At 33.7% G+C, this 11,927-nt stretch overlaps 1 protein-coding gene across 5 annotated transcripts; it reads right to left on the reverse strand.

Moving 5' to 3' along the window:
• Positions 1-630: 630 nt before the first annotated feature.
• LOC117918821 (DDT domain-containing protein DDB_G0282237) lies at positions 631-11,587 on the reverse strand. 5 transcript variants are annotated; one of them, XM_034835731.1, is made up of 12 exons: positions 11,374-11,587; positions 8,521-8,649; positions 8,035-8,207; positions 4,240-4,682; positions 4,076-4,166; positions 3,413-3,759; positions 2,927-3,294; positions 2,663-2,819; positions 2,372-2,533; positions 2,187-2,275; positions 1,310-1,492; positions 631-702 (listed from the first exon to the last, which is right to left on the reverse strand). In XM_034835731.1, exons 2-11 carry the CDS (start codon positions 8,631-8,633, stop codon positions 1,342-1,344), a joined length of 2,094 nt encoding a protein of 697 aa, XP_034691622.1. In that variant the 5' UTR covers positions 8,634-8,649; positions 11,374-11,587; the 3' UTR covers positions 631-702; positions 1,310-1,341. The 5 variants fall into 5 exon arrangements, with proteins under 5 accessions (XP_034691622.1, XP_034691623.1, XP_034691624.1 ...); XM_034835732.1 differs by lacking the exon at positions 631-702 and adding an exon at positions 750-892; XM_034835733.1 differs by lacking the exon at positions 631-702 and adding an exon at positions 10,260-10,328 and having other exon boundaries at positions 925-1,492.
• Between the last annotated feature and the right edge of the window lie 340 nt (positions 11,588-11,927).

Genomic DNA, 11,927 nt, shown 5'->3' on the forward strand with positions numbered 1-11,927 from the left:
CAAATATAATTTAAACTAATTAAAAACTTATGTATTTTTAAATTATTTAATATTTATATTGATGAATTAAAATAAATAAAATAAATTTAAAATAATAAAAAATAATTTATCAACTTTTAATTTTTTTTTTTTTTCCTTTCCTTCTACTTTTCCTTTATATTTTATTTTCCTTATATTTTCTTTCAAATTTTATGAAAACCAAACATAACCTAAAAAGAAATCAAACATCTGGATAAATTTAGAAAACCCTTTCATTTTTTATTAATTTTTAAAATCACTTGTTATGCTTTCTAAAAAAATACTTAAAGAATGATTCCTCTAAAACCAGATCCAAAAAAATTACTTTCACTAAAAACACTTCTAAAAAAAGCATTAACAAACACACCCTTATTATATTTGCCTGTCTAATTTCAGTAAATAAAAAAAAAAACTTATAATTAAAAACAACTTAATATAAAACTTATGATTAAAAATAACTTCAAACAAGTGAAAAATATTAGGTCTCATATAATCCTGATTTTGACATCATGTTTAATAAAATCTTTCTAATACCAATATCATATTTTAAAATTTATGAATTTGGTTTTTACTGAAAACTAACATCAAAATGCAAAGACATCCAAGTGAATAGCTAGAACCACTTCGGCAAGCCTGGAGAAGGCAATGAATAGCCTAACATCCTCCAATTCCTTCAAAATTCATCTGTGGCAAATGTTACAAGGAATCAACCAACCAAACAAATCCAATAATAATCGAAAGGAAGGTAATGCACAAAAATGTTTCCATTAGGGTTTGGTGCTTGTTTCGTAAGTCCCCCTACATTTGCCTTAGTGTTCCATCCATACTCAGGACCTGGAAATATTCTCCTCTCTACACTCTACACAAGTCTGGTCTAGAAACATGAACAAAATTACACCAAGTTGCTTGCAAAAATCATATCCATTGAAGTAAATATAAATGTATGCTAAAAACGTCCAAAACACTCAACAGAGCCCGATAAAAACCAAATTGTGTGATCCAACAGAAAAAAAAATGATGGAGAAACAGGAAAACAAAATGGTGTTAGATCATGTTTTTCCATAACTATATGCCTGTTTAATATGAGAATGCTGAAGGTCATGTACAAAAATTGAGGCTCAATCCCAATTAGATTGTTCTTCCACCTTTGATAGGACTGGAAACCAAAAAAAAAAGATGGCCATTCCCGCCGCCACCTTGATCATGGTTCCCACAAATTGTCCCAAAAAAAAATTGGAGAAATAAAGATTGATATTCTAAAACAAAGGGCAAAGTATACTGAGCTTAATACCTTAGCCTTGAATATCATACGCATAAGCCAAATTAGTCTTCCTTCCACTTGTTGACATACTTGAGGAAAGCAACAGCAGGGTTATCCCTGGGTGGAGCCCTCACCCGGGTAGACCTCCGCAGCACAGCCTCTTCCATTGCTATCTTTTGAGCTACATCTTTTGATCTCTTTTGCAGTTCAAAGCTAGAACAATGGCATTGGATTAAACAACAGATACATTAGGTCAAATATGAAAGAAAAGTACCTAGTTACTCTTCCCTGAAATAATCTCACCATTTCTTAACTATTTGAAAACATTTGGGAAAACAGTTCTTAATTGTTTTCAAGAACACAATTCTATTTGCAAACTCAAACATGAAGAACTGTTTTTTCAACTTATTCTCCACAAAGCAACCATGTACTTATATGCTTTAAGGGTTTCAAATCATCCATTACTCATGAGAGATGGGGCTACCACTTTTGATAGGCTACCTAAGTTTACAAAGTATTCTCTATAATTTCAATTGTTGCTCAAACAACTTTATAAAAAACAACTAAAAACACCTCCTCAAATTTATTTTAAAAAATAATCAATTTTCAAAACAAATTCTTATAAAATTGTATTTTGTCAATTGCTAAAGGGGTTTTATGTTAGAAAATTGTTTTATGTTCTAAAAAACATAAAATTGTTTTCAAGCACAGTTTACAAACAGGGCCTACTATACCCACACACAAAGCAAAAAGATTGATTTCCAAATGGCAAAGAATTCCAAAATTCTATAATCCATGGAGAACTTTTTCCCCTTGAACAGGATCAGCCAAAAGGAAAAAGAATTCAGAATTTTTGCAATAGTATGGTGAGGTAAATCCGTCTCTTTAAGAACAAGCATAGACTAACCATATTTTGCTATAAGATTTTTCTAGCTGGCTTTGAAGAGCCCTCTCTCTCACACCTTTGCGGTTCAGTGATCCTTTGAATGCATCGAGCTGTTCAAGAATGTCAGACAAGTTATAAATGCATTCATGCATAAATATATATTATCTGTAGTCATCAGTAGTTTTGAGCACATGAAGGATGAATACCTCTTCCTTGGTACTGTAGTAGCCCCATTGCTTGGAGTCCCAACTCTCAACAAATATCCTTCCATCCCGCCGGAAAAACCAATACCGATTATAGTCTTTATCTTTTCCCAAGGGCTCTGTGCGTATAAACCGTTTGTCTATCTCTCGTTGGAGATATTCTCTCTGTGGGACAAGCAATGTCAAAAGAAGATAACATTAAATACATAAACACATGAGCACCCAGACACGTGGGAGTGCACATAGGTCTAACTACATATCACATGAGAGGGAGTGTAGGGAGATAGGTTGCACCCTCTGTTCTATACTCTTCTTTTCAGTTGTTTCCTTCTTATCAGCCTTTGGTTGTTGCAGAGTCATTTTGTTTGCTTCCTTCTTAGAGGGATCTTTTCCACTTTCTGGCTGGTCTTTCACATCCACCTTCTGCTTCTTGGAACTTTTTTTCCCATCACTATAGGAAAATCACGGCAAACCTTGATTTTATCTTCTTCTTTTTTTTTTTGGCAATTTGTAACAAAAAATATATTTATTAATGAAAAAAGGAAAACAAATTCAAACCTGTTTCCTAATGCATCATCACTGGTATTGTTATTCTCCGGACCATGCCCATTAGCTTCCTGAACAGCAGCAGATTCTGCCTTCAACCGTTCCTTCTCTTCTCTTTTCTTTCTTCCTTCTTCAATTGCTTCACCCCTTTTTGTGGCTGCAAGTGTCTGGCGCTCTTCAATATATTCATCCAACTTCTTCCTAACAAGATCAGTTGCAAGGGATTGGGCAATCAACTCTCTAAATATTCCTAACTTAGCATGAGTTTCCAAAAGGCCATAATGACCTCGCTTAATTGTTGGTATGCAAGAAGACAGTTCAGGCATTTCTATCATTTCTAAGAAATCACACAGATACTCTGTCCAAGTGATCATCGTTATCTGAAATGAAAAGACAGCATCAGCAAAGCAAAGAAAGTTTCAAAAGATTACAGGAAAAACAAGTATTTGTTTTGTTGTGAGGAGCAAAAAAGTTCTGCATGTCAGTAGGATGTTTAACCTTTGGCTTCCGTTTTTTTTCCTGTATAGCAGTGAAATATTGCCCATCATCTTTTACAAGCAAGCGAAGAAGAGCAGAATATGTTTCCACAATGATAATCAGATTGCTGTCTTTGTGGCATATGGCATTCTCAAAATCTTGGAGAGAGAATGGGAATAAATGCAACAGCCTGCCAAAAGATGAAACAAAATCCCAAACCATTAAAAGATCCCCAACACAATCCATTGGAACAGTGAAATCCCTTGATGGAGAGGGTCGGTCAGTGAAAACTGGATCATCTGGACCAGGCCGCACCAACAGATCATCAATTGGATAGTTGATGGGTTCTTTCTTTGGTTCAAAATCTTCTGCAAATTAAGAAATGGAAAGCATTATGACAATTGCTAATAATAAGAGACTGCAAAACAGAACACGCAAGTTTGAAAGAAAGAACTCAAGCAAAAAGCATCTAAGCAAGGAAAACATTCTCCACCCACCCACCATGCCCCAAAATATAACGAGAAAATATAAAACATCAACTAAAATCCAGCAACCAAGATGAATGTAGAGAAGTATAAGGCAGTAATCTGGTGTGAGATGTCACCAAGTATACCACATGCTAAGAGCATCAAAAGTGCTCGAAGTGTAACCTGACATAGAAATTGATCCAATAAGTAAACCCACCTTTTTCAGCACTCCTTTCCATGACCAAACCTTCAGATTTCTCCCTTTCCAGTTTATTCTTAGATTTCCCAACTTGCCCATTTCTTGTTTCCTGAAGTTGATAAAAATGAAGATAAGTAATAAACTCCAGGAAGAATCCAGGAAAAGTAAAACTCAATAATTACCGTGATGTTTTGCTTATCATCCTCAGTTTTCCGTTTTTTCTTATTGATGACTAGATGACCATCCTTGAAGAAATATTTGCTTCTTATCTCTTCTGGAGGATCAGTTGAGATTGCATGCTCCTGTGCCCATTTGTCATGAAGCACCCAAGGAACATTTCGGTAAGTAGATTCTCGTATAAAGGACTTCAGAACTTCTCTAGTAAAAGGCAGCTTTTTCCGTATCAGATCTTCTGCATTTACCACTGCAGTTCCAATTCTTTTCTTATCTTTGTCAAGCCAAGCCACCTCATACCGGGTTTTGTTGTCAACTTCCTCCAGAACTTTTATTATTTGGCATAAAGATACACAATCATCCCTCTTTCCATACAATTCCTCGCCTACCAACAAATGGTACTGTAACTTCTCAGTTATTGTGCTAACGAGATCTTTTAATGAGAGCATGCCTGCCAAAAAAAAGGTTGTTGAATATTATTTAAAACAAGTACACATGTACTGCAAAGCAAGGCCAAGGGCCAAGGAAAACAGAAACTCACAACAGAATAAAGGAGCAATTAAATACTGTAGTTAATTAAATCAAAATATCTTAGCCACACACCTGAAAGCTTTCAGGTCAGACTTCCCACAACCAAAAACTGGTTCCCACAGACTACAGGAAGGGCTAATTTAAGTGGTCGGTCCAACCACGGCACAAGTTCAATCCATCTAGCTATTAAGATCGAGGGGTTACATCTATGGCATTCAGATAAAACAAAATCCTGAATTATTTAGAAGTTTTATTATTTATACAGGACTTTACATCAAACAGAAACAATTCTAAAATTCCAGAGTATTTGAATTTCAATTCAATTGTAAAATATAGAATAATAATAAGGGATGCAATACGGTATAACATGTCTATGCAAGCCCTGAGATCACCAAGCCAAATTGTCAACTTAGGTGCTCTTGAGCATGGCGGTGGAGCCAAAAATTTTGGTGAGGGAGGCAAAATAAAAAATTTGTGTATTATAATAAATATAGATAAATTTTCATATTTTAGAAATGGTAGCATCAGTATCATTCAATAAAATAAATAATTATTGGTATTAGCTATAAAAGAAAAGAAGAATTTATAATATGATAAATTAAATAACAAAAATATTAAAAACATGACAAGAGAGTCTTAGATTTTATTAAAAGTTTATAAAAAAATTCAAATAATGTTAGCAAAATTTTTTTAAAAAATTTTAGAAATATTTTGTTAGAGAACTTTTAGAAAAATTTAATAATTTCACTAACATTTTTTTTTTTTTTGGATTTTTTAAAAATAATTAAATATAAATCATTTGATAGCAATAAAAATTTTATTTAAAAGTAATCTATGATGTAATTATAATGTCATTATTAAAACTTAGGTAGCCAACTCTAAATTAATAAATGCTTGATTAAACCTAAAAATCTAAACATTTATAAAAATCTTTAAATTAAACTAAAAATAACCTACCAACAAAAAACAATATTTGATAAAATATCAAATATTTAAACAAAATCAAATTTTATCAACAATTAAATAATATATATTTGAATAATTGTGTATGTATTCATGAATTAACAACTACTTGATTAAACCTAAAAGTTTAAACATTTAAAAAATCTCAAAATTAAACAAAACATAGCCTACAACCAAAATAATAATAATAATAATAATAATAATAATAAAAATAAAAATATCAAACAAAATTATAAAAAAATCATTTTTTTAGATTTATTTTATGTATATTAGGATTTAAATAAATTTAATTTCATTCACATTAAATAAAATTAAAAATACAAACAAACAAATATTTTATAAAATCTATTCAATATTCATGTTTATCTAATTTTTTATCCCATCTATATTTTTTTTCACAAACAAAATTAGTTTTTTAGAGGGGGCAAACTTGCATTTTTATTTTTTTTAACTTCCTAAATCAACAAAAGAAAAGAAAATTTTTTATTTATTTTGGGGAGGGGGCAGGGGGACACTCCACCCTACTTGAGCACCCAGGCAACCAACTAGAAGCATAATTATGCCAATATCCAAAAGAAGTACTTAATTACTATCAGCATGTGGGGTCTTTAGGTTCTACACTCTCCAAATAATATATTGCACATTTCCATGATTAATATCATCTAGGTCTGAAGAACATTTTCAAAAGAGAATGAGATGAAGCAAGCTTTTCTTGTTTTGCCTTGGTTTCCTCAATGCAAGATTGGTTAAGATATAGATCAATTGCTCAAGCACTATCTACTTGCCACCTTGTTATACAATAGGATGGCAAAAACATGCTGAAATAGCACTTAGAAATTGAAAAAATAAAAAACTGAAGAAAAGAAGCAATTTGCCTAGAAATTTGAGATGAAAACTGATCTCTAACTGCAAAATGACCACAAGGAGACGCATCAAAGTGACCCTCTCAATTCGAAAGGGGACATTTTAATGCAGGTCATGGAGACAGTGAAATTCCAGTTTTCCCCTTAATCCCTGCAAATGTTCTCAATATGTAATTTTTGATAGGTCATTTTTATTTTTTATGTATTCATCAACATGTTATCTTACTTTACAAGCCTTAATAAGCACCTGCATGACCTCACCACATCATCCCCAAAATTTATGGAGACACTATCTATTGAGCTACTCTGAATAAATTAGCAATCCAGCAAGCCTGCATTTCCAACCTCAAAAAGCAATATCCCTCGTCTCTCTTGCCAGATACCCATATCTCTAGGTTCAGAGTCCACTTACTTATGAAACAACTGAAGAACCACCTTTATTAGAAAAAGTGATCAGGACCCCTAGGCTCAGGTTCATGCAATCCTCTAGCATAGCTCTAGTTTCAGCTTCAGTGGAAAAATGAATCCCAGCAGGTGCAAAATATGGAACTCTTTTGATCCCTTCCAATGCCTCCTAACACCCTACAACACTTTTTTTTCCATATAGAACCACCATTGAAATTGTATTTGTCTAGAGACTATTCCTGGAACTGCTATCCTATTCAAGCAACCACGATATGATTATACATAATAAAGATTAACACCAGTCCCACTTCTCAGGGATTGGACCTTCTAGCTCCTTATTCTTGCCCTACTGGTTATTACCAATACAAATCCTGGAAAAATGAATCATTTAGCATCACTTGGTTCATCATATTGTTTGCAATCATGGTTTATCCGCATGGTTACCCTAAAGAAGGACCAACCTGAAGCACCCCAGAGCTTAATAGTGACCTAAATAATATGACCTGACACTTGCCTATTACTGAAACTCTTCAAGGTACAATCTTTCAAATTACAAAAAAAATCCCCAACTTGCAATTAGAAGGGCACACACACCATCATCATACAGCGCAAAGCTATCAGATGGCAATAGTACAAGCATCAAAATCTAGTACAGTACATAGTCTTGATATGTCTGAATTGGCAATCCTACCAATGATAATATGTTTGGTTTAGCAATCATATTAATAGAATAGTTTGTATCTAACAACAATTTGTAACAGATGTGTGTACATGAACAAAGGCTTAAAGATGCAATTGTTTTTTAAAGGCAAAAGCATACAGTGAAGCGTTCTAACCCAAAAGAGAGGTGATGTTTTTAAGATGGAAAGTAACATACAACCAAACTGCAAAAAGAAATTGTTGAACAGAACAGCACCATTCAATTTAAGAACTAAAGATGACCATTATTATAAGCTATAAGATCTACTCCAACTTATAAAGGAAAATGAAAGGCAAAAGAGAACATCAAGATATGAGTTCATCAAGTTAATGAGTTCTTACTGAATTGAACAGTTTGCAGCACAGATGGAATTAGCTCATATGGGAACTTCTGAATTTTTTCAGTTGCATTGAGCTCTGATACCAATGCTTCCTCATACGTCAAGTTAGTTTTTGCAGTAACTTTACATGTCCAAACTCTCTGACGGTATAGATTAATCTTGGTCAAATATTCACTTATCTACATTAAGGAACTCTCTATGGGGTTTTGAGATGATTTAGAAAACAAAAGAAATTAAAATTTTGAATCTTAGATTTTTCACAATTTGAAAACTAAAACAGAATAAAACTCCCAATCAACACACTCTTGATACAACTATATGGCCTAGTTGAGTAAATTTGTTCAATACTTGAAATGCAAAACAATTAAAAACATAAAGTCATGAGCTTCTCTCTTTTGTTTTCTTTAGTTTCTCAGAAACAAAAACAAAGAGTAATGTAACACCCAATAACAGATGACAATAACTTTGACTTTTAAAATCAGGATACTCATAGTCTCTAAATATCTCTCTTGTGAAACGAATTTGATACACACGCTGGCGAGGCTTCAAATCTGTAGGCAGTTCTGACAGCACATAAGGCTTTCTTTTCAGGAGAGGCATTGTCGTAACTCACTTCCTGCGACACAACAGGCACAAAGAAAGAGAAATTACAACAATATCCCAAGCAAGATTAATTCTTGACCAAAAACTCCACAATTATAAGCAAATTTTTATCAGATATGATTAATAGAGCAATATCCAAGTCCTATATGTCATCTGATTACCAAAGAGGCAATAAAATGAAATAATTAAAGTCTTGTTAAACAGACATTAAAATAGCTCTCATGGATGTTTTCATCTTCAAGAATGAAAATGAAGAACATGATCATCTTGGGACCTTTTTTTTTATGAGAAACAACAATGTTATATATTAAATAAGGATTTAAAAGGTACAAAAGAAGGATGAGAAATCCTCCTAAAACAAAGAACTAAACAAATGGAACCTCCAAAATACTAAGTAAACCCACACACCATAAGGAGAGCATACAAAACAATCTCCCTTTGCTAGCCCACACCTTTGGACCTACAAACCAAAGCCAATCAAGTTGAATCGCATTAAAGGGAATGCCTTGAAAAGTTGTTGTGTAAGAGACCCAAAAGGAAAATAAGAAAATGAATTGTACCCCAAAGAACCTCTGAAGTCCTTGCCTTATCCTAAAAAATTTTGGCATTTCTTTCCTACCACACAACCTAAATCAAAGCCAAACAAGCAATTTGCCACAATACCAATCCTTTACAAGAGCTTCTCAATCCCTTGTATGTAATAATCATCACGTCACAAATACTCCTAGGAAGAACCGAGTTCAACTTAGCCAATTCAAATAATTTGTGCCACAGCCCCAAAGCCAAAGAGGAATGAAAAAACAATGATCTATCGATTCTCCATGCTCCATACACAACATACAAACATAGGGATTTGTAGGATCTCCTCAGTTGTGGCATGTCATTGGTGTTTGTCTTTTTGTGCCAACAACCAAGCAAAGGACTTAACTTTAAGAGGGACTTGGGATTTCTAAACAAAATTAGTAGGGAGGAAAGGAATTGGGTTAGAATGATTGGACAAAGCTACAAAGAAAGACTTTACTGTTAATAAACCTGAAGAAGATAAGGACCAAGCAAATGCATCTAGAGCTAATGGAGATAAATGCAAATGAGTAAGAGAGGACATTAGTCTTTCTAGACCCTCTATCTCAAAATCAGAGAAGTTACAACGGAAGTTACAATTCCAAGAGAAAGGCTAAAAAGACCCAAAAATTAATGAGATAAGAAGGATTTTAACTGTGACAATTTTGAATAGAACTGAGAATTAAGAACCCAAAAGTTGATCCCCCCACCACAAGTCTTCCTAAAAATAGATTCTAGCCCCATCCCAAGTTCATCATCCTTGGATCTTTCTCATTAAGTGTTTGCATTTTAAAACAAGAAAAAAAAATATATTTTAACCAAACAGTTCTCAAAATGTGTTATTGATCATGTTTCCCGAGTTATTTTTATTTTTACTGTTCTCAAAACCCTAATTTTTTCAAATTTCAGATTTCATCATCATATTTCAAGAAACATGAAAAGCACACCATCAGACCTTATTTAGACAACCACGCTTCTTGGAGACAATGGCTAAAATTTTTGGAAACCAAAATAGCATAAAGATATAAGACAAAACATTTCATTTTCTTCCATTTTACTCACCTTTCTCAGCAATCAACCAGATATGACCAGACCCAAATGCAGTGTATAGAGAACGAAGACCCTAGAATGCTATTTTGGCGATCCAGAAAATAAACAAAGATGAATTCGTGCGTTAATCAATAGGATATATTCTCCAAAAAAGGCAGGAAATAAAATTCTCAACTCTCTGTCACCATCTGCATTTCAAGAAACTCAAATTTTCGCACCATCTGACCCTATTTAAACCATCCATCTCAATTTAGGCAATTGTCTCAATTTTAGACTAACACAAAGCAACAGAAGACATAAGAATACAAAGTGTGGTTCGTTAGAGGAAACAAAATTAGTTTTTTCTCAAATGGTCCATTAGATGGGGCGAACTTTTTGAAAATGTGGGAAACAATATTTCAACATTCCCTGAAAATGACCCATTTTTAAAGAAGTTTCACTTTTTTCTTAAATCTAATACCAAGCATGTTTTCCACATCCTATTCCATTTGCCATTTCAAAAAACAACTCCAGACATTTCAAATTCTTTCTTTTGCCTGGGCTATGTCATCAACCACCCAGACTGAACAAACCTAGATGCAGCACGCCAAAAACAGAAACCCTAGAATGCTACTTCTGGAGGATTCAGAAACAAAGAAAGATAAGAGGGCAAACATCAGCCAATGCAATATACAACCCAAAAAGGAAAGGAATATAAAACAACTAATTTTCGCAAATTTAAGCCTTTCATCATTTGCATTTCAATAAATCCAAAAGGATCTACCATCTGACCTAGTTTAAGCCAATCCAACTCAGTCGAGACGATCGTTTCCCGTCTTAGGAAACCCACAACAACACAAGACATAACAACACAAACATTCCACTTTCCTTTCAATTTCCTCACCTTCCTATGCAGCCAAACAGAACATGAACATACCCAGATGCATCACACCAAAACCAAAAACCCTAAAATCCCATCTACGCAGATTCAAAGCTGAAAAAAACAAAAATCCATGCAGCAATCATTGCAACGCATTTCGAAAAATACAAAATCAAAAGAACCACCACCATTAAACTCAAAAAAAAAAAACCCTAATCGACACGCATACAAGGAAAAAAAAAATCAAAAGCTAAAAGTCAAAATTACCGAAGATGTACGGAAACTCCGAGTTCCCGCCACAAGTGGATGCGGCGAGAAACTGAGAGCAGAGTGAGCAAAGTGGTAAAGAGAGAGGTACAGAAAATGGATGAAGTGGAAAGAAAGACAAGGATGGGATTTTCCGGGAAATTTTCTCGAGAAAATGTGTGGAGGCAAAAGGGAGTGAAGAGAGAGAAGGCGGTTTTGCTTCGTTTTTTTGAGTTTTTCTCTCCCTCGTTCTGGGGGGAGAGTATTTATAATGAGCGGTGGAGTTTTGGTTTTGGAATTGGAGCCCCAAATGTTTAGGTAATTACAAAATGACTCGAATTTGGGCAATTTAGAGAATATTAATATTTGCATATGTAATTTTATTTTTTTGCCATGGGACCCAGATGTTTGAGTAATTAGGAAAATACCTGAGGTTTTGAGTTTTGAGGAAAATACTTTAGGCTTGTTGGGGATGAACTCTCGTTTCTTGTAAAGAAATAGGTGTTATGGTGAAATGAATTTGAGGAACATCTTTGGGTGTTAAACGTCTTTTCATCTACTTATATTCTAAAATA

This window comes from Vitis riparia, chromosome 7 (genome assembly GCF_004353265.1).
Source record: "Vitis riparia cultivar Riparia Gloire de Montpellier isolate 1030 chromosome 7, EGFV_Vit.rip_1.0, whole genome shotgun sequence".
NCBI lineage: Eukaryota > Viridiplantae > Streptophyta > Magnoliopsida > Vitales > Vitaceae > Vitis > Vitis riparia.

Bases quoted from the DNA above. Each gene is read 5' to 3' on its own strand.
- LOC117918821 (XM_034835731.1), bottom strand. From the start codon at position 8,633: ATGCCTCTCCTGAAAAGAAAGCCTTATGTGCTGTCAGAACTGCCTACA. The intron at 8,208-8,520 runs GTATCCTGATTT...AATGTAGATAAG, and splicing joins GAGATATTTAGAGACTATGA to TGAATATTTGACCAAGATTA. The intron at 1,493-2,186 runs GTTAGTCTATGC...CCATTGTTCTAG, and splicing joins AAATCTTATAGCAAAATATG to CTTTGAACTGCAAAAGAGAT.